This window comes from Cercospora kikuchii (assembly GCF_019650295.1).
Source record: "Cercospora kikuchii DNA, contig_00001, whole genome shotgun sequence".
Taxonomy (NCBI): Eukaryota; Fungi; Ascomycota; class Dothideomycetes; order Mycosphaerellales; family Mycosphaerellaceae; genus Cercospora; species Cercospora kikuchii.
This window is the reverse complement of record NW_025408582.1, coordinates 1,624,724-1,649,995: the sequence shown is the minus strand read 5'-3', so window position 1 is coordinate 1,649,995 and position 25,272 is coordinate 1,624,724. Positions and strand designations below refer to the sequence as shown.

At 52.2% G+C, this 25,272-nt stretch overlaps 6 protein-coding genes across 7 annotated transcripts; 2 read left to right on the top strand and 4 right to left on the bottom strand.

The window, feature by feature from the left end:
• Window positions 1-229: 229 nt before the first annotated feature.
• Window positions 230-2,042, bottom strand: CKM354_000058500 (uncharacterized protein; the record flags this gene model as incomplete). Its single annotated transcript, XM_044795678.1, has 2 exons — window positions 230-837; window positions 884-2,042. The coding sequence occupies 2 exons, from the start codon at window positions 2,040-2,042 to the stop codon at window positions 230-232; spliced, it is 1,767 nt and encodes a 588-aa protein (XP_044651613.1).
• Window positions 2,043-3,258: 1,216 nt separating this feature from the next.
• CKM354_000058400 (uncharacterized protein) lies at window positions 3,259-3,855 on the top strand (the record flags this gene model as incomplete). Its single annotated transcript, XM_044795677.1, has 1 exon — window positions 3,259-3,855. One exon carries the CDS (start codon window positions 3,259-3,261, stop codon window positions 3,853-3,855), a length of 597 nt encoding a protein of 198 aa, XP_044651612.1.
• A 765-nt stretch (window positions 3,856-4,620) lies between these two features.
• CKM354_000058300 (uncharacterized protein) lies at window positions 4,621-5,955 on the bottom strand (the record flags this gene model as incomplete). Its single annotated transcript, XM_044795676.1, has 1 exon — window positions 4,621-5,955. One exon carries the CDS (start codon window positions 5,953-5,955, stop codon window positions 4,621-4,623), a length of 1,335 nt encoding a protein of 444 aa, XP_044651611.1.
• A 2,783-nt stretch (window positions 5,956-8,738) lies between these two features.
• On the bottom strand, window positions 8,739-9,614 carry CKM354_000058200 (uncharacterized protein; the record flags this gene model as incomplete). The annotated part of the gene is made up of 1 exon (XM_044795675.1): window positions 8,739-9,614. One exon carries the CDS (start codon window positions 9,612-9,614, stop codon window positions 8,739-8,741), a length of 876 nt encoding a protein of 291 aa, XP_044651610.1.
• Window positions 9,615-10,359: 745 nt separating this feature from the next.
• On the bottom strand, window positions 10,360-12,012 carry CKM354_000058100 (uncharacterized protein; the record flags this gene model as incomplete). Of its 2 annotated transcripts, none has more annotated exons than XM_044795673.1 (4): window positions 10,360-11,472; window positions 11,530-11,753; window positions 11,817-11,863; window positions 11,924-12,012. In XM_044795673.1, the coding sequence occupies 4 exons, from the start codon at window positions 12,010-12,012 to the stop codon at window positions 10,360-10,362; spliced, it is 1,473 nt and encodes a 490-aa protein (XP_044651608.1). The 2 variants fall into 2 exon arrangements, with proteins under 2 accessions (XP_044651608.1, XP_044651609.1); XM_044795674.1 differs by having other exon boundaries at window positions 11,817-11,860.
• Window positions 12,013-12,701: 689 nt separating this feature from the next.
• Window positions 12,702-18,776, top strand: CKM354_000058000 (Arf family guanine nucleotide exchange factor SEC7; the record flags this gene model as incomplete). The annotated part of the gene is made up of 1 exon (XM_044795672.1): window positions 12,702-18,776. One exon carries the CDS (start codon window positions 12,702-12,704, stop codon window positions 18,774-18,776), a length of 6,075 nt encoding a protein of 2,024 aa, XP_044651607.1.
• Window positions 18,777-25,272: the final 6,496 nt, after the last annotated feature.

Here is a 25,272-nt window from a genome sequence, read left to right as displayed (position 1 = left end):
CGCACTCTCTCGCTTCCTTTGTGTTTCACGATTTTGGCAAGTCTACAGTGCGCACGATATGCATGCTCTGCTAATCGTTGGAGTCCACGTTGCGCAGGATAGAAGCTGTATTCTGCTGCTAATTAGTGATCGAGCGTTCACATGCCTCACTCACACGCTTAGGATGCAGACTTGATCACTATTCGGAGCATGAGATCGAATCATAGCTCCGCACACAGTCCGCAGATCTCTAAGCATTCACAACAGGAATATTCCGTTGCAGATACCCGTACCACTTCGGCAACGTACGCTTATAAGGCGTATCCTTCATCAGATCTTCGATTGCCGAAGCCCACTTCACAAGTGCATCTTCTCTCCATGCAGTCTGCATTAACGCAAATCCGAATGGCATGCCGCTCTCCGAGTTCACACCTGCTGGAATTGTGATCACGGGGTATCCAGCTTGTGCAGCGATTTGGTAGGATTGGCCAACGTCGGGAGGAACCAAAAGAGCGTCTAGTTGTGCACCATTGGGTCCTAATGATAATGCGTGATCAATGCCACGCTCGCGAGTACTGGTTCGGCAGAAGTTGAGAGCTTGGAAATATGTTTCGTCTTGTATGCCTTTGGTTTCGAGGCTGGCGAGTAAGCCGTCTTGACCTGAGTAAAATGCTGGGTTGCCGAGGGGCCATGGATTACCGCCTTCGCTGCCGTCGTTCAGGTAGTTGTAGGCTACGATGTCCTCTAGAGATCTCATATTGGTGTTATTCAGTTCGGCGAGGTAGTTCTGTAGATTTCGATAGAAGTCGACTTTTATGTAAGTATATTCGCTCTCGTTGGGAAAGCCACGAATAGTGCCTGTTGCTTGTCAGCCATCGTCGCAGGGGCGATGTTTCGAGCATACCATAATCCCAGTTCCAGCCATTTGGTGAAACTATTTTCTCGTAGTCCATGATCTCTGTGTTGTTAACGATTCGAGCGCCAGCTTTCTCGATCAGATCAATCATCGAGGTGAGCACTTCCTGCTGTTCAATCGTTGCGAAGCGCCAAAAGCTCTGCCATGGCACGCCAAATGTAGCGTTTTGCAGTGTTGTACGATCAGAAAAGAACTGTGTATACCCATTCGTTGGCGTGCGGTTGATCTGGGACAGCGTCTGATTGTCCCTCTCGTCTGGCCCATAGATTGCATCAAGCACATACGTCGCATCCCGCACACTCTTGGCGAACACGCCTACAGTGTCTTGATTGAGTGATTCTGGAACGACACCAGCTCGGGATGTCAAGCCAACAGTCGGCTTGATCCCAACGATTGCATTGCGTTCTGCTGGGTTGATGACACTGCCATCGGTTTCTGTACCAAGGGCAAAAGTAAAGACATTTGCGGCAACACCAACAGCTGAGCCACTACTACTGCCACCTGGATTGACTGTCAGATTGTAGGCTGAGCGACATTGGCCGCCCCGAGCAGAATATCCTTCACTGTAGTTGTTGCTTCGCATACTCGCCCATTCGCTGAGTGTTGCTTTCCCGAGCAATACTGCTCCTGCTTCACGAAGCTTGTGAACGACATGCGCATCTCGAGGCACGATTGAACCCTGAAGTGCCCAGCTACCAGCCGTTGTCTGCATTTTGTCTTTGGTCGCGATGTTGTCCTTGATCATGAATGGAATCCCATGTAAAGGTCCTCGCGCATGGCCGGCCATCCGCTCTTGGTCCCGCGCAAGAGCAATCTGCATAAAATCTGGGTTCGTTTCGAGTACTGCGTTGAGGTAGTCTTCTGTCTGCCACATTCGCTGTATGTAACAAAAAGCAAGTTGTTGCGACGTGAGCGTGCCTAGGGCGAAATAGCTTTGGATCTGGTCTATTGAAGCCTCTTCGATTTGATGCCCGTGACAGAGTGGCACTGGGAACAGGTCGCTGCTGTTGGCGACACTCTGATCTGGGAATGCTTGGTAGTCTGCCACCTCGGAGTATTGCGAAAGACAGATGGAGGCATTGTCAGGAGTTCCAGTAGGATGGGCAATGACTGTGCCTAATAGTAGCAAGGTGATGTAGGCAAACATTTTGGAAATAGCTGCTGTTGTCGCTCTGGCCTATGGACGTAGTCGACCAACCGACTCTTGGCTGTTCAGGTGTGAAGACGAAAGAAGCAATTGCACTTCAGCTTTGGCTGCGTCACGGAAGAAATCTTGGCATGCATTGGGCCTTTTACGTCAGGCTGCCACAGTTACTCTCAGCATGAAAGAGAATGAATAGGCAAGCGGCCCAATATGGCATACGAAGTGACGAGGGGATGGAAAGAGAGCAGTGGGCAAAAATCGCCCCTTCTTTTCGAGCAAAGCGTCGGAGCGCTAAGAGGTCACACCCGGCTCCACTTGAACATGCACTCTTGTCACAGCTGCAGCTTCGTCTGTAATAACTCATCGTCAAGACGTTGCCACTCCCTGAGGGCGTGTTGCATTGCGCGGAGCAACAGTCCGGCAAGCGCGCTGCTGGCCCGACGACCTTCATCTCCAACACGTCAAGGAGCTGACTTCTCATTCGGGTAGTCTATTGATCGCGGCTGCTCTTCGCTTTGAGCTTTGATCCTTGTCTCAAAGGCCGTGTAACGCGCGCTGTTCTCACGAACTGCTCTTGATGCCGCTCTACAACGAGAGAAGGTAGCTGCGGCGACTTGCCGGCCATTGGCGTAATCCGAGGCGAGTAGGATCTGAAAAGTGCTGCCTTCGCTCGCAATGCGAGGGATATCTGGAAGGCTATGGTCCGTACCACCATCCGGGAAGTCGGGTTGGCAGTTCTGCGCCGTCGCCGCTCATCTCATCGTGGACGCGTCTTCATGGATGTGCTGATCTGAGACGGCGTCATGGACGACGGATACGACTGCTCCGACAGCTGGACGTGAGGTTGAGCTTGACTCGCTTCGCAGAGCTTGCTGCGCCTCGACGTGATGGCGAGATCTTGTCGAGTCCTCTCAAGCATCCCTCTTCGTCATCCAACCCCACTTTTAGTGCAGACCTTCCCACGAGGCCGAGAAGCTAAAGCACAAAAGATGCGAGCCTCTAATGGACTGCGAATCACGGTAGCACCTCAATCTTGGCAGGCATGGGTTGCAGAGCCACATGCCTCGTTGACTAGACCCGCTGACTGCATGGCTGACGGCTCGACGAACACACCTTAAATCGACAACCCTACATCTATCTTCACCTTTCGCCCCTCTATAATCACTTCAACACCTGGAAATTGACACTTGTAGACCACTCACCAACAACAACGGCTCTGATGTCTCGCAACGGCACTTCTCCATTTGAGGTGTCAGCGCCATTGAGCTTGTCCTCAGGCCCTGATTCCAACGAATATTCCTCTACAGATAGGAAACCCGATCTGGAGCGACACATTTCTCACATACCGCAAGACAGCGATCTCGAGGATGCATCAGAAGAAGAGACCGCGCACGATACTTCCGGGGCATCCGGCGGCGGCAGCGGCATCAAGTCCAAGCTGAAAAAGCTGAAGAATCGCGTCACGCACCACTCTCACGACAAAGGCGCATCTTCGGCCGTCCCAACAGATCCCACGGACCGCATCGACAAAAGACAAGATTCGGGAAATGCGACCTCAGACTTCGAAATCACTCCCGGTCTCGGCGGAGTCAGCAGCGTGAGCAATACCGGAGGAGACTACCTGACCGCTTCTTCTGCACAGCATAGTAAAGCTATCACGCCGAATCTCGAACGCCATATCTCATCCATCGGACCCGATGGTACGCTGAGTACAAATACTGCGAGTCAACAGCAGCCTAAAGGCCGATCGCCGAAAATGGAGAGACACATTTCCGGCATACCGCAGGATGATTATGATAGCGATCGAGAGATCTAGCATGCATGAGAACGGCGAGAGGCGAGTTTTCTTTATTCTGTTTCGGGGGTTTCGCAGCGGTGCTGGTAACACATGGTAAATAGCATGGCGAGGAGTGATTGGGTATCTGAGCCAGCTTCACGGAAGCGACAGAATTTATGCATTCAAGTTCACACAAGGATATTCCATTGCGCATGTGGTCAAGAATCTGGCTTCGTGAACAACCGCAGTTGAAGCTGGGCGGCGTCAGTACGACCTCAATTTGTCTCTCCGACGAGTCAAAAGCACTGCTTCTCATTTTTAAATACTCCGTGTAACGTGCCAATACAAATCGAATGCTATCTCAATCTACTGGGTGAGATGCGAAGCCCAAGAAGCCGGGTCACTACCATGAGTCCAGCCGGAAAAGAGCTGCTTCTATCACAGTAATCAACAGCACTCGCGGAGTGCTCCCCTACGAGGGACTCTTATGTGAAGATATCGTGAAGACCGACTCATGACGAGGACAAATGAGGCATGTTTCCTGGCAAGAGAAGCGTAGGACAAAGCAGAAGAGGCACTCACCATCGCAACGTGGGAAGCACAGTCGTTTCTCCGATGTCCACAATAAGAGGAGCAGAGTAGGGGAACGAGAGTGGTTGACGAGGCCAAAGGTCTAATCGTGTTGTACATATCTCATTTTTGGTCCGTATTTCCGTACTATTACAGCCAGATCCAGCTCCAACTGACACAGGCTAAGGGTATCTCATCTATGTATGTACACATCACGACCAACGTCCTGTCGCATCACAGTGCCAATCCAACCTGACTGGGATTCTGCACGTGCACCCATTGACCTGGTGACTTCCTCCTTGTGGATTTCACATCAAACTCCGATGTGCAAGCAGTGGAAGGCGGCGACACTAGCGAGCGCTCTCTGCTGTGCCCCTTTGAAATGGGCGACGATGACGCACTGAGGCATGGTGACTCGAGCTCTGTCACGGTGCTGACCATCGAAGACTCTGAAACGGTACGACGGCGCACAGAGTAGAAAGGTTGAGGTGTCGTTGTTTCTGCAGATGCAGTGTTGGAGGACAGGATGTTGGAGAGCCAGCCTGTCACCCTCGAGCTCGGTCGCCTGACCACTCCGACTTCTTGCACAGTCAAATTGGGATCTGGCATGTTGGTGAACGGGCGAGAGAGGCGAGACTTGACAGGCGATTTGAAGGGTGACACTGCCTCTGGAACAGCTTGACAGTTTGTTTCCAGGCGGAGCGGACGGGAGAATGCAGAGCCGATATCACTGAGAGTTTCCGACCTCGCACGAAGCCCCATGGCGGGGGCGACAGCGGGAACATGCAGATCCTCGTGACTTGGACCCCGGCCTGATTCTGCCCTGCGCTCCTCGACGATTGTGTTGAGCTCAAGAATCTCTTGGTCGAGATCCCTGCTATCAGCGGAGGACATGCGGTTGGACTGGTTCGAACGCTTTCGGTGTAGGCGAAGGCGTTCCACTGACGGGCGAGACATTGATGACGGAGTGCCCGAAGTGCTGGTCTCGATAGCTTGACGACGCAGGGATTTGATTGAGCTGGAAGACGATCGCGTCGATAGTGGTGGCCTGGAAGTGTTCTGCTTCTTTGCACCGTCCTGGGGCTGAGCGCTCTCTGGTTGTGGGCGTGGTGGCGAAGGGTCCCTGTGAGCTGTGGAACTCATCAGCTGGCAGCGCTGCCATGGAGTGTCGCGTGCCTCGCGGTACGAGTCACGAGTGGTGGCATCGACAGCATCGGATGGTATCGTGTTCTGCGCAAGCTTGACACCATCACTTGCTACACCAGCTTCGTGACCCTTGAGAACGACAGGCTCCAGTTGCAACGGTTTGAGCGATCGACGTTGCTTCTCGGTCATGTCAAGCTTTCGGAAGTCTTTGGGTGGACCGATGCTGATTCTCTTTGGCGACCACAGCAGGTTGGTGGAACTTTTCCTCCTTCCATGGAGTGCCATTCTGCCCATGAGAGACATCTCCCCAAAGTCCAAGGGCTTGAGTGAGGGCGGTCGCTCTGAGATGGGTCGGACACGATCATCTTCGGTGAAGCTTCCATTCTTTTGTCTGGACAGTGGTTGAGTTGCATTCACAGACATTGGCTGCAGTGGGGTCGGCTGGTCATTGCAGACTTGTGGTCGCGAAATGTTTGCTACAATGGTCAGTCACAACCCCTAGTCGACATCGAAGGACAAGATACCTTTTGTATTTTTCTCTCCATACGTTTCATCGTCCCCAAATGCTGCCCAGCAGCAGAGCAAGGCGGCCAGCCAGCCTCGCACATGTCCATCTTCGTGCACGAAGAGGCCCATTGACCTCGAAGTTAAGGGATCATTAAGACTGAATGGTCCCGCCCGGAGAGTGAAAGAAGGAAGGGAGGGAGTAGCACGCGGGCGAGTGAAAGAGCAAGATCAAGAAAGGAAAGGACAACGGGCAAAGCAGAAGGCGCAAAGAAGAAGGCAAGACGGGAAGGAAGGTGGTGTGGTGTGAAGATGGATAGCGTCCATGTCGAGGCCGGGGTCTGCAGGGCAAGAAATAGTAGCGCGAACGAATCGCGGCTGCGGACGAGGGCGACAGCAGCTGCACGAGCTCGTGGCACCAGATCGCCCACCGTCTCTCCTCGCTGCCCCAAAGCGTCCGCCTTCTGCTCGACTCTGTCGCGCTCACATGCGCTGCTCGCACGAGAACAGCCGTTGGCAGTCGGGCCTGAAACGGCGTGCGTCGTCGCAGCGCCGGCCGCTCATTCCTGTGCCCGGCGAATGAGCGTCGCGCCCGTGTGGACAGCCTGACGCCTCGATGGCGGCCGGGCGCTCGCTCAGCGCAAGGAAGAGCAGGAGGTGCTGCGTGAGCGCGTGTGCAGTCGGCCTGCGGTTGGTGGTTTGCAGCACGCAGAGCCAAGCTTTGCAAGGGCGCATCGACCGGGTCCACCGCGCCTGCTGATTCGCCCACCCAAGAATGCTTGGAGAAAGAACGACGTCTGTGCGTGCCGGGCTGCGGATTGACTGGCCGACGCTCTTCACTGCGCGCTGCACGCTAGCTCTTTAGCACCTCACACAGCATCGACTCCCATGCTGTCGGCGGCAGGTGAGCAAACGCGAGCAGCCTGGAGATCGACAACCACATCGTAAACGGCCATTGGCATTTCTTGCCTCTTGCGACGACAGCTTCAGCAGAGGACACCGCTCGTATTGCCTCGCTCTAGAGCACTCCGTCACGGTGCCTGGCGCTTACAGACGACCACTGCCATCAATAATACCGTGATCGCCACCATCGCTCCACTCGGTTGCACTCGACTATGCAAGCCAGCTGCACCATTGCTGGCCCTGGACGCGTTCAGCCTGGCTGGGGAGAGACTGCCTGTGCTGTTGCATCACCAGTATACAAAGTCAGATCTGAAACACTCATGCTCAATAAGCCATCGGCCAATGACGGATGTCCACAGCTACAATGCATCGACGTATGCAAGGCAAGGCACGGCTACTGCTCGCTTTGCTGCAGTCACGCTTTGCATGTCCGAGCCGTAAGGGTATTGGGTACCTGGTCCTGCGACCTATAGCGCATTTTGCAACGACCAGTAGCAAACGCTGCTCAGCCTCTGCCGGATCCGTGGTGCACCAATACGGACCCAGATGCCACGTCGTCTCCTGCTCAATTCTAGATTGTCTACCGCTGCGCTGGATTCTGACCCCATTGTGCAGCTATGACACCGCTTCCTTGCAGAGCCTCACCAATTCCCGTCCGTCTGCTCACCGCACAGAAAGTACCCGTGCCTCGAGGCACCAATGGCGTCTTCGCTGAGCTTCGGTGATTGGGACGCGTGCCTCGTCACACTCCGGGCTTCGCGGATGTATCATCGCACGTATTGTACTCTGCGCAGCCCTCGTCCGGCTGTGACGTGAGACGAGATCACTGACACTTGCTGCGACCCAAGCATTCTCCTATGCCGTGCAACGTTGAGTAGCAGACAAAGTCACTGGGGAGAGATCAAGTCTTCCTTACCTAATCCTCCTCGACTTGTCGCTAATTTCCACAGACCAGGAGGTTTCAGCGCACAATGGCGAATGTCAATGCGCGACTGACACCTCGCGGCTGCCTTGGTGAACAATGAAATCCCCTGTGGCGGTGTGCAACGATCAATTGTATGACTCGCAGGCAAGTATAGAGGTCCACAACACAGCAGCTGCCTCTTGCAGAAGCAACGCAGACATGAGTTGATGTCTAAGATTCCCCTCTACGAAACCTGAGCCTTTGCCCCACTCCCACCTACTAACTAATCCGTGTGCCACAACCCTCTCCATCACAGTGTTCGAGAACCTCACACATGGTCATCTCCTCTAACAAGCCACTGAGAAAAGACAGTTTCACGGTAACGAACATCGCACGACACGCTTCAAGACCGCCACAGTGCCACAACAGAGTGTAAGATATTCATAGAAGCTTTCCAAGACAGCATCGGACAGACGCATTAGCAGAAAGCGATGCTGGTCGCAGCTCATACGCAATGCCCACTCGTACATAACAAGGCTACTGAGACGTCTGTCTCACAGGCAGAAGGACCAGGTGAGAGTAGAGTAAGGTCACTCTTCGGTGCTGCCACTGATGCGTCGTCTGGCTCCGTGAAAGGACTGTCGTAGTCCCGGTATTACTTATTTCCACCGACCCGTAGCACTTCAAGACTGTTCAAAATTCGCATCAACGCTGCTCTACTGTACTCGCGTATGTTCTTGTGCGAAGGTAGGCGAGCCCCAGATTGGTCTCAATGTATTTGTGCTTGGAATAACGCTCCGCAGCGGAGATCTGTATATCTCTACATAGAAAACAATGCTTTTGGTGAATTCATGGTGTAGAACATCGAGGCTCCTCATCTCTGCACTGTGCACGCTCACTCTTCATTGAGGTACGCTCTGGCAATCTCCCTAAAAGCCCCTTCGAAGACCTCGAAGTCCTCTCTGGACTCGTTGTTCCTGTCGTTCCACCACTCTGGCTGACGCGTGAAATGCACGATGTCGCTGACCTTCCAGACCCGATTCGACGCCTTGTACTTCTTCTTCAGCTCCATCAGAAACAGCCGAACGACTTTGTGGAAGGCGCAGGCCCACGACTCTGGGTCCTTAGGGTCTCTGGCAGCATCTTTCGCCTCTCGATAGACCAAGCGCTCCGGAAGGTACAGTCGATGAAGACCGCTAGCGTTTTCCAGCGCTCCCAAGATCTGCTTGAGCTGCTTGAAGCCTCGAACTTTCTGGACTTCGACCTCTCCGAGGTGCTTGGCTGAAGATCCAATAACTTCCACGAATCGATCCACTCGACTGAATACTTCATTCTTGAAGATGAATCGGTTCGTTCTGTACGCAACAGGCGCTGCCTCGTGGTGAATTTGTTTGTTGACCAGCAATAAGCTCAACACACTCGGAGGCCCACCAATCCACTTCGCCGTCTGATGGTCCCAAATCTGGCCCACATGGGTCTTGCGGTTACGGAAATTGGGTCCGCAGACCAACTTGGTACTCTCGGTTGGACCGCGCTCAACGCCTCTCTTTCTGCTGAAACTGCCGCTGTAGATGTCGATCTGGTAGCCTTTTCTCTCGGCGAAGACATATCCATAGATTCGCTCGCGCAGTTCAGGCGGAAGATCAAGGAGGCGAAAGCCAATCTTCGTCTGGACCTCGATAATGACTCGACCCTTCATGACCCCATCCGGGACTACGGTTGTCTTGATGCTGAAGTCGTTGTGGTTTTGCGAACGCAGCTGTTCCACCATTCTCTCCAACGAGACGCTGTTGGGCATGTGGTTGTCCGGTAGTGTCAACATGGCTCGGTCCTTTTGTTGAGTGTCCAGTGAATGAGTGCTTCGTAAGGTGCAGTGGTGCAAGTGTGGGTGTGGGATGCGAGTCGACTTCTTTGAGGGAGGTGTCATGTCGAAGGTCAAAGGTGTTGTTGGCAAGGGGTTTTATGGTTTCCATAGTCGCTGTTGATGAGTGAATGAAACTTTTCATCAGCATCGGCACATGATGGACGATCTTGTGCTATATCATTTTGTCATGTGAAGTCCTGCCTGCCTGGAATAGATCCTATGGGCTTTCCGAGGCCGTTCCTGCCTGCGGAAGTGAATAAGCAATCATGAACTGAAGGGGAATGCCCTCGAGACTTCACTTCGAAGTCTTGCAGCTGAAGAACATGAGAATTCCACACAACTTGTCATCTGCTCCTTTGATGGTACATTCCTGGGCTACTATCAACGAACAAGCACAAAAGTTGAAGGGTTAGATACTTGACACGTGCTCTCATATGCAATATCCATTCCCTGTGAAAGACCCATCTGACTCCGTCGCATTTCGCTCACTATACACATTTCCACAATCAAGATGCAAATTTCGCCTGGGTGTGCTGCTGCTGCTGCTGCGTTTGTCCCGCAGCTTGTCCTGGCCTGGGCTGTCAACTTTGACTTCTATAGTCTGTTGTTGCTCCTCTCATTTCATGTCTGCTTTCCGATTCGTGGGAAATGCTTATAGCAGAAGCTCGAGTGGGTTCTCAATGACCTTCTTCAACTCGCGCATGAACTCACCACCGACCGCGCCATCCACAACCTTGTGGTCGAATGAGCCGGTGAGGACGATCTGCTCGTCCCACTCGACACCCTCGCCGTCCTCGCTTGGCACGGCGACCTTCTTCACGGCGCCAACTGCCAGGATTGTTGCTTGAGGTGGGTTGATGACAGCGGTGAATCGGTCAATGGCGTCGTTCATGCCCATGTTCGAGATGGTAATAGTGCCGCCCTGGTATTCCTCTGGCTTGAGTTTTCCGTCGCGTGCACGCTTGCCAAGGTCCTTGATTTGTGATGAAACAGCCTCGAGGCCGGATCCAGTAACGTTCTTGACGATGGGCGTCATGAGTCCAACGGGAGTAGCGACAGCGACGGAGACATCCACAGTGTTGTGTTGACGAATGAAAACCTTGCCGTTCTCCTCACGCCATGAGCTGTTGGCGGCTGGGACCTTGCGGGCAGCGTGCGCGAGAGCCTTAACCAGGAAGTCGTTGACCGAGAGCTTGTACTTGCCGTCAGCTGATGAGTTGAGTGCCGCGCGGAGCTTGAGAAGCTTCGATACGGAGACGGCAGATGCGACGAAGTAGTGCGGGTTCTGGTTCATGGACTCGGTCAGGCGCTTGGCAATGGTCTTGCGCATGGAGCTGGCCTCGAGGTCCTCAAAAGTTGGTGCTGCGCCAGCGCCGGCAACTGCTGGAGCAGCGGCGGACGGCTTCGCGTTCTCAATGTCCTTCCTCATGATCTTGCCACCTGGACCACTGCCCTTGATATCCTTGAGTGAGACGCCCTTCTCCAGTGCGAGCTTCGCAAGAGCTGGTCCGATGACCGATCGCTCGATCGAAGGCTGGAGCTTCTCGCCAGTAGATTCGGATTCGACAGCCTTAGGAGCCTCCTGCTTTGGTGCTGTTGGTGCGGTTCCAGATCCTTCGGTGTTCGGTGGCTCTGATGCGTCCGCTGCTTCTTGTCCACCCTGCTTCTTGCTCTCGGAAGCAGACTTCTCTCCGCCGGCATCCTCAATGCTGAAGCCCTCAAATGCTGAGATATCACCTCCCTCTTCCACCATGACAGCGATTGGCTAGACGTGTGGGTTAGCATTCCCCGAAGTTATCCCAACGGCTTGTTCTCAACTCACGTTGCCAACGGCGACATCCTTCTCGCCCGACTCCTTCAGGACCTTTGCGAGGACACCCTCCTCTTGGAACTCAAAGTCCATCTGTGCCTTGTCCGTCTCGATCTCGACCAGGACATCTCCGGGGGAGAGAGTGTCACCGGGCTTCTTTTGCCAAGCCCCAATGTTTCCAGCGGTCATGGTAGGCGAAAGGGCGGGCATGGAGATGATGGTGTGCGGCGGGTATGCTGTACATTGCCTGTCAGAGATTGTTCGAGATGTTTATCAGATTTTCCGGGGGTGTATCGTACATTTAGAGGCATAGTAGCGGGCCAATGCTGATAGGGCAGGTATTCTGCTGCAAGAGACATTGCGGTCAGCTCATGCTCCAATGTCGCCAATATGCACGTCTACACACCTCGAGGCATGTTGTGTCTTCAGCTGTGTCCATGCGCCCCGTGTTGCGACTCCCCGGGAAGCTCGTGCGAGCAGCGAAGCGGAGCCCATTGTGTTTTTGCGGCGGCAGCTAGCTCTGGAGCTGTGCAGGTCGGGAGGGAGCAGAAGTGGCCGGTCGCTGCGACACTCTGCACGCGGAACGGGGCAGGGTGCGGTGGAGGAGAGGCGCGCAAATGGCGAGGAGTTGATGGGGGAGGAAAGGCGTGTGTTTGGGGGCAGCGGGTGAGTGAATGGAATTCCTTGGACGTTGAGTAGCGTTCGGGAGTGGCAGGATCAGTGAGAGCTCCGACGACAATCACTTTTGTCTGGAATCGGCCCGCAGTGACCCTGCTCAGGCTGCTCTATACTTGTCGCGCGCAACCGCAACTCCGACGACGCCTTACGTTATCTGCAGCGCGCCCCCGACCACCGCGGACGTGTTTGTGCAGACGCATACACAAGGATCTGGCATTATAGTTCTGTAGTTCAATGTTCCGACGAGCAGGCGCGGAAAGTTGCACGGCGGGCATTTTGCGCCTAAGACAACACGTTGCGTAGGGCTGGCGGTGCGCTAGTCGATCTCCCTCACAAAGAGAGGGCCAAGTCCATAGTCCCCTATTGAATACACCTTATGCTCCCTCCGCACCACCACTGGGAATTTGCCGGCGTGACCCCACGAGTATATGAGGAACATGTCACGAGCGTAGCATGCTCGACGAGACAGCTGCTTCCATCCTCCGTCGCATCGATTCAGCCTGCTCATGGCCCACGACGAAGACGAGCACCAAGCAACCGCTTCGCCGGCGGAGCTCGAGCTGACAGCACGTGAACATGGAAATGCGTCCACAGAACAGTCGCCAGACATGGACCACGACACAGATGCTGCCTACGAGCACGTAGATTTAAATGATGAAGCTCCCGCCGATACCGAGAGCACAGCGCAGGAGGACACAGAGCAGCCGCAGGAGGATGTAGCATCACCGGATGCTGTCGACAATACCGAAAGTCAGCAGCAAGACGCTGCGATGCCTACAGTCGAGACGAACGTTCAGTCCACGCCGGACAGCGTGGCCTCGCCAGCAACCGCGAACGAATCGACCCCAGACACTCCCACTGCACGATCGATAGCCGGCACCACCCGGCAACGAACAGACTCGCAGTCGACTACTGCCACGACTGCCACCAAAGCATCAGTCCGGTCCACGCGGACGAGCATGGTCTTTGTGGTGTCAGCCTTGGAGAACATTGCTGCCTCAAAAGATGCCCGCAAGCGGAAGGAGTTGCTGGATTCAACTCAGCGGGCACTCTCTGCTATACGAGCTGCTCAAGGAGATGCTTCCCAGATCAGTCCAGAGATACTGTTCGAGCCCTTGAGTTTAGCATCAGAGTCAACGACAGAGGCGGTGGTGGTCTCCGCACTGGACTGCATTGGCAAATTGATCAGCTACTCATACTTCTCCATACCCGCAACATCGGAAGGAGAGTCAGCCGAAGATGGACGACGGCCGCCGCTCATTGACAGGGCAATTGACACTATATGCGACTGCTTCCAAGGAGAGTCGACCCCGGTCACCGTGCAGATGCAGATCATCAAGAGCTTGCTGGCTGCCATTTTGAATGATAAGATTGTGGTGCACGGTGCTGGCTTGCTTAAGAGCGTGCGGCAAACATACAACATCTTCTTGTTGAGCAAGAACAGCGCGAATCAGCAGATTGCACAGGGGACGCTGATGCAGATGGTTGGCACGGTCTTCGAGCGGGTCAAGGTGCGATTGGCGAACAAGGCCTCTCGGGCTCCTACTGGTCTTGGGTCAGGCAATGGCGTGGATGGACACTCAGACGCATCATCAGTTGTTGGCGGGGACGAGACGCCATCGGTCGCAGAGGTTGCCACTCCGGACGAGGAAAAGGCACAACCCAAGATGACTTTGCAAACTTTCGAGACGCGCAAGTCATTCGACGACGCACGGATTACGGACAGTGCTCCCACCATGGTCACGAAGGCGAAGAAGCCTGGGAAAAGGTCAAGGAATGGATCCGGACCTGATGTGCCATCAATTACTGTACAGGACGAAAAGTCAGAGGCTGTTACGGAAGACGAGGAAGAGGACGAGATCTACATCAAGGACGCCTTTTTGATCTTCCGAGCAATGTGCAAACTCTCTACAAAGGCGCTGCGCGTGGAAGACGCCGTGGATGTGAAGTCGCAGGGAATGCGATCGAAGCTGTTGAGTTTGCACATCATCCATACGGTCCTGTTCAATCATTCGATCGTGTTCACATCTCCATATTCCACCATCCGGAGCTCTTCGAATACTGAGCCTACCGGCTTTGTGCATGCCATCAAGCAGTACCTATGCCTCAGTTTGAGCAGAAATGGCGCGAGCAGCATCAACAAAGTTTTCGAAGTCTCAGCTGAGATTTTCTCCTTGATGATGAGATATCTACGATCACACCTCAAGCGCGAGCTAGAGGTGTTCCTCAAGGAGATCTACATCGCAATCCTGGAGAAGCGTAATGCTCCACAATGGCAGAAGAGCTACATTGTGCAGCATGTCTTTGGGCGAATCGGATCTGACCCGAGAACGCTTGTTGAAATATATTTGAACTACGACTGTGATCGGCAGGCATTGGACAACATGTACCAGCGCATAATCGAGCATGTGAGCAGGATGGCGAGCCAGCCAGTGACAGTCAATGGCCTGCAGGAACAGGCATATATAGATGCTACAGCAAAGCAGAACAGCGCCATGTACGACTGGCGAGATCGGGGGACGATGCCCCCGAGTCTCACGACGGCGAACATGAGCTCGCCACACGAGGCTGAGCAACAATACCCAGCCGAGTACGCGATGAAAATCCAGAGCTTGGAGTGTCTGCTGGAAACGCTTCGCAGTATGGTGAACTGGAGCCAGCAAGCGCAATCGGAGGTGCCCAACGCCCCTTCGGCAGACTCTGATTCACGATTCTCAGTGGAGGAACAACGAGAGAGTATCGACACAAGAGGCGATGCTGAGGCTACTGAGGTGCCTCCCACACCACGAGTGCCTGACACTCCGTTGCCGGAAGATGATCCCGTGGAGCTGGAGAAGGTCAAGCAGCGGAAAACGGCGTTAAACAATGCCATTCGCGCATTTAATTACAAACCGAAGCGCGGTATAAAGCTATTGATCGAAGAAGGCTTCATCACTTCTCCAGATCCTCAAGATGTCGCCAAGTTTTTCTCCGGAAACGAGCGCATCAACAAGAAATCGCTTGGCGAGTTCTTGGGTGAGGGCGACGAGGATAATATCAAGATTATGCACGCATTCGTCGACAACATGGACTTCTCGCGAACGAGGTTCGTCGATGCATTGCGACGATTCCTGCAGTCCTTCCGTCTGCCAGGTGAGGCGCAGAAGATTGATCGCCTTATGCTGAAGTTCGCAGAACGTTATCTCACCGGCAATCCATCTGCATTCGCCAACGCAGACACTGCATATGTGCTTGCTTACAGTGTAATCATGTTGAACACTGATCAGCACTCTGCACAGGTGAAGAAGCGCATGACCGTGGAGGACTTCATCAAGAACAATCGAGGTATCAACGACAATGCGGACTTGCCGGACGAGTATCTACAGGGCATCTTTGATGAAATCGCGAACAACGAGATCGTGTTGGACACGGAGCGAGAGAATGCAGCGAACCTGGGTATGCTGCCCCAGCAGCCAAGCGGACTCGTCAACACCCTTGCAAACGTCGGTCGCGATCTGCAGCGAGAAGCCTATGCGCAGGCGAGCGAGGAGATGAGCAACCGTACTGAGCAACTCTTCAAAAGCCTGTTGCGAGCACAAAGGCGAGCAGGTGGAGGCGCTGCTGCAAGCGCGAAGGGACGATATCTTGTCGCGAGCTCACCTAGGCACATCGGACCTATGTTCGAAGTGACGTGGATGAGCTTCTTGACTGCACTGTCAGGCGCGGCACAAGAGAGTCAGAACATCGAGACCATTCGCTTGTGCATGGAAGGTCAAAAGTTAGCCATCCGCATCGCTTGTGTCTACGATTTAGAGAGTCCCAGGCAAGCGTTCGTGAGCAGTCTGTCGAGAAGTACGAATCTCTACAATTTGTCCGAGATGAAAGCCAAGAATGTCGAGGCACTGCGAGCACTGATCGAGATCGCTTACACTGAAGGCAACTACCTCAAGGAGAGCTGGCGAGACATTCTCACATCAGTGTCACAGCTTGATCGATTCCAACTGATCTCGAGTGGCGTCGAGGAAGGCGCAGTTCCTGACGTGTTAAGGGCGAATAGCACTGCGCAGAGTCCGCAAGTCAATGGAAATGGCAGGAAAAAGAGCCTGAACACCCAACGACGGCCGACGGCCCGCACTGGCAATACCAACTCATATCACGCCGACATCGCAGAGGATGCGAGAAGTGCTGATATGATTCGTGGCGTTGATCGCATCTTCACGAACACAGCCAACCTGTCCGGCACAGCCATCGTTGACTTTGTGAAAGCTTTGACGCAAGTCAGCTGGCAAGAGATCCAATCTTCAGGAAAGTCGGAGACGCCTCGAACATATTCTCTGCAGAAGCTTGTCGAGATCTCAGGCTACAACATGCTTCGTGTCAAGTTCGAGTGGACAAGCATTTGGAAGATCCTCGGTCAGCACTTCATCGATGTCGGCTGCCATAACAACACACATGTCGTCTTCTTCGCGCTGAACAGCTTGCGACAGCTAAGTATGCGGTTCATGGAGATCGAGGAATTGCCGGGTTTCCAGTTCCAAAAGGACTTTCTCAAGCCGTTCGAGCTGATCCTGAGTAACGCTCAGCAGGTGACAGTCAAAGACATGGTACTCCGCTGTCTGATACAGATGATACAAGCCAGAGGCGATATGATCAGATCCGGATGGAGGACGATGTTTGGCGTGTTCACCGTTGCCGCCAGAGAGCCGTACGAGAGCATCGTCAATCTTGCCTTCGACAACGTGACGCAAGTCTACAACGAACGCTTTGGCGTCGTGCTATCACAATCAGCTTTTGCGGACCTGGTCGTGTGCTTGACAGAATTCAGCAAGAATATGAAGTTCCAGAAGAAGAGCTTACAAGCTATCGAGACGCTGAAGTCGACAGTTTCGAAGATGCTCAGGACACCCGAATGCCCACTCAGCCAGAAAGCGCCCGGACACAAGGATGCACCACAAGCTACCAATATCCCAAAACAGCCAGTGCGACGGACGCAGGAAGAGCAGTATTGGTTTCCAGTACTGTTCGCATTCCACGACGTTCTTATGACCGGCGAGGATTTGGAAGTCCGTTCGCGAGCGTTGAACTATCTTTTCGATACGCTGACGAAGTATGGCGGCGACTTCCCTCGCGACTTCTGGGACGTGCTGTGGCGACAGCTGCTCATGCCGATTTTCATGGTGCTGCGGGATCGTAAGTCGGTCAACGTGGAGGCCGCGAACTCGGAAGAGCTGTCTGTCTGGTTGTCCACGACACTAATACAAGCGCTTCGGAACATGATTAGCCTGTTCACACACTTCTTCGACAGCCTGGAGTACATGCTCGACCGCTTCCTGGAGTTGCTCACGCTGTGCATTTGTCAAGAGAATGACACGCTCGCACGAATTGGCAGCAACTGCCTGCAACAGCTGATTCTCCAGAATGTGAAGAAGTTCAGCCCCAGTCACTGGGAGAAGATCGTGGCAGCATTTGTCGATCTGTTCGCGAAGACGGAAGCGAAAGAGCTCTTCTCGGCAGCTACGTCGTCGAGCTACTCGCGGGAAAGCTCATACACAAATGGGGCATTCGAAAATGCCAAATCGCAACCTCGTGATCTTGCAGCAGATGATGCAGCATCAGTCATGTCGGCCAACAGCAACGCGCTTGGCATGAACAACGCCGACGAGCCTGAAAGGCCGAACGGCCTCGATCGTGCCCCCTCAAACACTCTTTCACTCTCTTCTGAACACGACGACCCTAGCCCCTCGCACTCACAAGGACCTCGTCGCAGACAATCCGACGCCCTCGAAGACTTCAGCAACACAGGCGCCTCATCCCAACAACAACAGGCACCCGTCGTCGTGACCGCCGCACGCCGCCGCTACTTCAATCAAATCATCACCAAATGCGTCCTCCAACTCCTGATGATCGAGACCGTCTCAGAACTCTTCAACAACGACGCAGTATACGCTTCAATCCCCTCCCACCTCCTCCTCGAACTCATGGCCCTCCTCAAAAAATCCTACCACTTCGCAAAACGCTTCAACGAAGACCGCGAACTACGCGGAAGACTTTTCCGTGAAGGTTTCATGAAACAACCTCCTAATCTCCTGAAACAGGAATCTGGATCCGCGTCTGTTTACGTGAGCATTCTGTTGCGCATGTACGCGGATAGTTCGAATGAACGAGCGAAATCGAGACCGGAGACTGAGCGAGCTTTGATCCCGCTTTGCAAGGATATTATTGCTTCGTATATTGGACTTGATGAGGAGACACAGCAGAGGAATATCGTGACGTGGAGACCTGTTGTTATTGACGTTCTCGAGGGTGTTGCTGGGTTCCCGGATGAGGAGTTTGGGAAGCACGTCGAGGCTTTTGCGCCGCTTGCTGTGGGCTTGATGGCTAGTCGCGACCCGATGGGCGGGGAGTTGCAGAGGGCTGTGATGGGGATTTGGTTGAGAGTTTGTGAAGTGAGACTAGGACTTGAAGTCCCAGCGGAGCTTGTTGGGGCGGGAAAGGATGGCGGGCAGACTGCGACTAGTCCTGGAGGCACGCGAGACAGACCGGGCGTCTTTGGTGGGCGAAGAATGAGTCGGGTGAATAGTTTGAATAGTGGTGGGAGGTGATGATAGAGTGAGATATCCTGAAACGATGTCTCTTTTTGGCCAACATAACAAGCGCGCGTGCCTTTGACACTGACGATCAACTGCAAAATGCCCCTTTGTACATCAATTGTCTCAGAACACGCCAGACTGAACTCTTCAAGCTGATCTTCCGAGCAGTCAAAGGTCAATGCAGCTCGACACGTACTAGCGGACATCATTGGAGTATCTGAACATTCGCCTGAGATTGGATCTTCCGGCGAGAGTATATCCGTCTCCACATACAAGCACTCGATCCGACCCAACGATTGTTACATACGCAAAGACAGGGATCTGGACCTGATATCGGAGAGCGCCATTCTGCCCACTTTCTTCTTCTCTTGGACAACAAAAGCATTTTGTCTCTACATACAAGCATGCGATACGACCCAACGGTGGTTGCAAACGCAAGCGCGATCCCCATTTCCTGGTATCAGAGTTCGTCCTTCTACCTCTTCTCTGTCCACTTTTTCGGACGGTCAAAGCCTTTCGTCTCTACATACAAGCACCCGATGCGACCCAACGACTTTACGAATCGCCAGAATGAGGGCCACATCCTTATACCAGAGAGCGCCCTACGATCCTCTGATCCTTCCTCTTTCTCGGATGCCGAAAGCTTTTCCTCTCTACATCCAAGCATTCGATACAACCCAACAATTGTTCCAATTACCAGAATGAGCGCATCATCTCTGTATCAGAGAGTGTCTTTCTACTCTCTTCTCCTTTCCCTTTCTCGGTTGACAAAAGCATTTCGTCTCTACGTATAAACACCGGATCCAACCCAACGGTATTCTTGATCGCAAGGACAGAAGGCTCCTACCCATCGCAGAGAGCGTCCTACGGGACTGCTGGAAGCAAGTAGGGGTTGATAGATTCGGAAGCCATGGAGGATTCGATGGGAAGTACCCGCAATTGTCATCGGAGGCTGTCTATGGAGCAAACACATATCTGATTGCAATAGATCAGTGCATCGTAGCCCATGCTGAGATCTCAAATCCTGTCTCCAATCAACAATGCTTTAAAGTCGTTTCACCACGATACTTGCCCTATCTGCGCAATTCGAATCATTTACGTAGTAGTGTAGCGCAAGATGGCCGCGAGTAGCAGATCGATGAGATTGGAAAAACAATCGACTTGCCACTACAGACATTGAAGGGTGTTAACGATGTAAACGCCTTGAAATATAGTATCCTCCATCAACACATGCATATCTATCTTCAATAACCTCTACAAACGCCACAGAACACATACAAATCAACATCTCCTCCACTCTCAATATTGAACAAATGCACAAAATTGTCGAGTTATGTGGTCGGCAGGTCGGATCGTAAGGCGTATAGCGCAGTAGAAGTAGAGGCGATAGGTAGGAACCAACCGAGTTGATTGTGTTAGTTAGTTACAGGTTGCATCTCACTCCTGAGATAGGGCATCAGCTTAGTCATGTGACCTAGCGTCACATGACCTATGTCACCTGATATGCTGTCCCAAAGTGTCTCTCAGAATGTCCAACTGGACTGCACTTTCCAACACTCCCACTCAGGCCAGATGTTCTTCTGCCTGCTTTCTTGCACTCAAGTCCATCCCCAAGTTATGATGAGTCATCAGGTGCTGTGGTCACATGGTTGGAGCTGTGTACCCAATCCATCTTGGTTCAATTCCATGGCCTGGTATCGTGGTATGGGCGAGCCCAGAAGGTTATCCTCTCTGGGGGTTTTCCCTTACCATTTTGCTTTTCTTCCAGTCCTTTCTTCTGAGCCATATATGGATCACCAGACTCTGATTACTCATCAAGTGTGGCAAGCCACTTCTTCCATGGTGCAACTCCTGGGCTTGGTATTCCGGTCCATGTGGTTGAACACTCAACCTACATGGATTGGACTTTTGCTTCTCCAAGGTCCAGAGTTCAATCCATAGTTAGGGCATGAATCTTTTGCCTTTTATCAAGCAAGTTGGAGTTGTCTTACAAACTCCTGGAACTGTGGCCCATTCTTTGGTTTGGTTAGGCCATCAGCAACTATCTCTTTTGTTGGAACATATTCCACTGCAACCTTCCTTTGCCACCAGAGATGTCTGACATGGTTGTATGCAACATCAATATGTTTAGATCTCTCATGGGTGTGTGCATCTTTGACAAGGGTCAAAGCTGCCTGGTTGTCTCCCATAATTTGTACTGGCCTCAACTCTTTAACTGCGTCAGGATGGGCCTTTACAGTTGGTTGGAATGGGCATTCTCCCACTAACCCTGCACAGTCCATCTCTCTCAAGAGTGCTGCCAAGAATTGAGACTGCTTTGCACATGCATTCATAGCCATGTACTCAGCTTCCATTGTTGATGTTGCAACAGACTTTTGCTTCTTGCTCATCCAAGAAACTGGGGCTCCACAAAGGAAGAAGATGCTTCCAAGGATTGAGACTCTGTCTGCTTTGTCCATTGCATAGTCAGAGTCAGAATACCCAATCAGCTTTCCTCCATTTCTCCTGAACATTAATCCCAGGTCTTGGGATGATCTCAGGTACCTTGCCAGTTTCTTCAGAGCGTGCATATGCCTCTTGGCTGGGTCTGAACTATATGAGCTCAGTCTGCCAAGGGAGAAAGCAATGTCTGGTCTTGTCATAACCATAGGCCACATCCAGGTACCAGTTTGGCTTTGGTACTCTGATCTGCTCCCTCTCTCATCATACAAGCCTGTTGGTTTCAGACTTTCATAGCTGTCCATTGGTGAGAGAGTTGGGTTGGCCATTTCTCTGGTCATTCCCAGCTTTGCAAGGTTCTCCTGGATGAAGTGTTCCTGATCAAGCTTTAATGTTCCAGCTTGTCTGTCCCTTGTCAACCTCATCCCAAGGATTTTCTCTGGTTCTCCAAGATCCTTGATCTTGAAGACCTTGCCAAGCTGTTCCTTAAACCAAAGCACATCCTTCAGCTTTGGTGCTGCAATTGGAATATCATCCACATGGGTCAGGATGAGAATGTTTCTCTCCTGGTGGATGAGGAGGCATGGGTCCACCTCTGATTGTGTGAACCCAATCTGTTTCAACTTTGAGACACAGAGTTTGTTCCAGTCTCTTGCTGCTTGCTTCAGTCCATACAGGCTTCTCAGGATTTGCAGGACCATGTTGGGTGGAATCTCAACCCCTGGAGGTGGAATCATGAAGATTTCTTCCTGAAGAGTACTCTCAGTGAATGCATTGTTCACATCCACTTGGTGAAGTTCCAAGTCCTTCTCACAAACCACAGCCATGAACACTCTTAGAGTGTCATGCCTGACTGTTGGTGCAAAGGTCTCTTGGAAGTCAACTCCAAACTTCTGAGAGAATCCTCTTGCAACCAGCCTTGCCTTGAATTTCTCAATGGCTCCACTGATTGATCTCTTCACATCAAACACCCACTTGGATGTAACAAGGTTTGCTCCTTTTGGGGGAACAACCTCTGTCCAGGTGTTGTTGCTTCCTAATGCAGTCAGTTCCTTTTGGACTGCATCTTCCCACATGTGTCCCCATTTGGGGTCCTGAATTGCCTCTTTGTAGGACTTTGGAATAGGCACCTCTTGTCTCTGTCCAGAGACTTGAGGAGCAATTGCTGCATAAGCAGATTCTTGAACCTCTGACAGGGCTTCCCAAATCCACCCCCAATCTTGGCCTTGGACTTGGCTGAGGAATGCTCTGTGGTGCTTGGCACTTGGCTCTTCCTCCTGTCCATGTTCTCTCTGTCTCTTCTGCAGAACTTGTCTTGTGACCATGCTGTGTGCCTTTGGCTCTGGGCCTGGTCCTTCATCTGAGACAGATCTCCTTCTCTTTTGGCCATGGGTCTGGTCTTGGTTCCCCTCCTGATCCCTGTGTCCTTGTGGGTCCTGCTGTGCAACAGTTGATCCTTTTGCTTTGGAATGCAGTCTCCCACTAGTGCCAGGGTTGGCTTGTCCATTGACTTCCTGGCTGGACTCAGGTGGTTCAGTGGTTCCACTTTTCTCCTGCTGGGGAAGTGGTTCCCCAGAGTTTTCTTCTTCTGGATCCTCCATCCTCTGGTACTCCTCCTTGTCCTTTGGTGGAGGTGGCAACTGTACAAAGAGTGTTTGGCTGGGACCTGCAGCTTTCTTGGCACTTGGTGCCTGAGGCTGAATCAACTCACCAGTTGATTCAGGATCTGGTCTTGGCACTGCAGGTGCAGCAGCTGCAGGTGGTGCAACTGCTGTTGGCTTCTTTGGAGGTCTGCCCACTGGGTTCCTGACAGGTGCACTGCTTGACTGATTGAGCTTGGGAACATTCAGCTCCATCTCTCCTCCTTTCTCATGCTCAAACCAAGTTGCAGTGCTGTGAGCTTTGATAGCTCTCATGTCAGGCTCCCAAAAGAGCCACATTTTGGCAGTATCTGGAACATACCCAATGAACACAGCATCTTTGCCTCTGTTCATCAGTTTGTCTGATCTCATCCCAGCTGGCTGGGACCTTGGATCCATGTAGACTACTGCTTTGCAACCCCAAACTCTGAAGTGTGACACAGAGGGTTGAATGCCTGAAAAGGCCTCCTCTGGTGACACTTTGAATCCATCAATTTCTGGGCCATTTGGAAGAGAATTTCTGACAACCATGCAGGCTGCCAAGGCTTCTGGCCAGAATTCAATGGGCATGTGGGCATCTTCTAACATTGCTCTCACATGATCTTCAGAGGTTTGGATTGACCTCTCAACTACTCCATTTTGGATGGAGTTGTATGCCTCAGTAGTGTGGAAGGAAATGCTATGTTCCTTCTCCCACTGCTTTAGCACAGCAAGAAGCTCTCTTGCTCCATCACTCTTTACAATCTGGAGGGGATTTCCCGATTGCAGCTCAGCTTTCACCTTCCAATCTCTGAGGATACTTGGTGCATCTTCTCTAGACTTCATTGGAAAAGTCCATTTCTTTCTTGAGAAGTTGTCAACAATCTCAAGCCACCATTTGTATCCCAGTCTTGAGACAGGCAAAGGACCACAGACATCAACAGAGACAAGAGACAGCCTTTGAGGCTTCCTCTCAGTTTCTTTTCCCCTATGTTTCTTCATCTTTGCCAAGGAACATACCCTACAAGGTTGGTGTTCCTTTGGAATGGGAATCTGAGCCTTCAAGTCAGATACCTTGTGCAGGTTTCTGAGAAGACCTTCTCCAAAATGTGCAAGTCTCCTATGCCAGAGCTCCCACTGTTCTTGGGATTTCTCTTGGGCTTCAAAGGCATAGGCTTCATTCTGTTGATTTTGATCAAAGCATGACATTGCAAGCTCCTGCAATGCATCATCAATCTCCTCAATGAATGGCACTCCTCCTAACAGTTTTGTCTGGACAACTGGTTTCCCAGACAATGAAACAAGTGTGAATTTTGGTGGTTGAACACCATACTGCTGGCTGAACTGATTCCAAGAAACAAGATTTACTCCCAATCCAGGCACTAAGAGAACATTCTTGAGGACAATCTGTTTTCCTTTTCTTCCACCCATTACTGCATCTCCCACATGTGTAGCTATTAGATAGCCACCTCCAACCTTGATCCACTTTTTCCTCTGAAGAGGTTTCAGTTCCCTGAAAAGTGTTTCTTGGTCAGTCATGTGTGATGAGGCACAGGAGTCAAGCAGCCATTTGGATGGCATGTACTTGCCTTTTGCCTCAACAGTTGAGTGTGCAACTTCATCGACATCATCATCCTCTGATGGGGATTGAGATGCTTCAGATGCTACAGAAGGCTCTGCATCTTCTTGGGCAGCATATGCCTTCTTGGAAAACTTCCTTGAGCTTTGTCTCTTCTCAAGGGATTGGACTTTCAGGTTGAGTTTCTTCACCATTTCTTTTAGTGCTTCTTTGTCTGGTGATGATCTCCTCCTGAAGTTGCTCTCTCTGGGTGGTGATCTTCTCTTTTCCACCCTGCTGGTTTGTTTTGGGTTGACAAATCTCTTGGCTCTGTCAAGGTGTGGACACTTGGCAACACCTCCAAAATGCTCCTCTCCACAGAGGTGGCATTTCAGTCTTGTGTGCTGTATGCCTCTGCCCTTGGCAAACATTGCTGTTTCTTGGGACTGGCTCAGTCTTGCCTCATGGGATTCCAGCAACTGTAATGCACTGTCATATGATATGGACTGCTGGGCAAGGATTGTATCCTTTGTGCTTTGGTATGCCTCAGGCAAGCTGTTGAGAAGATGCTTGAGTCTTCTCTCTGGCTCCTTGTAGTGTGCCTCCTGAGGGTCCACCTCTGCAATCCTTCTGGCCATACTGGCCAGTTGAACCCATGCTTTTCTGATTGTCATGTCCTCAGTCATCTGGAAGTTCACAAACTCCTGGACATATGCCATTGCATGTGCAGTGTACACCTTGCTATATTTGGCCTTCATCTTCTCCCATATCTTTGAGGCTTGTCTCTCCTCGATGATCTCCTCTTGGTCATCCTCTGACAGGCAGATGGTCATCTCATACCTGGCAGTTGCATTAGCCTTCACCCATTCTGGGTTGTTTCTTGAGTGCCTAA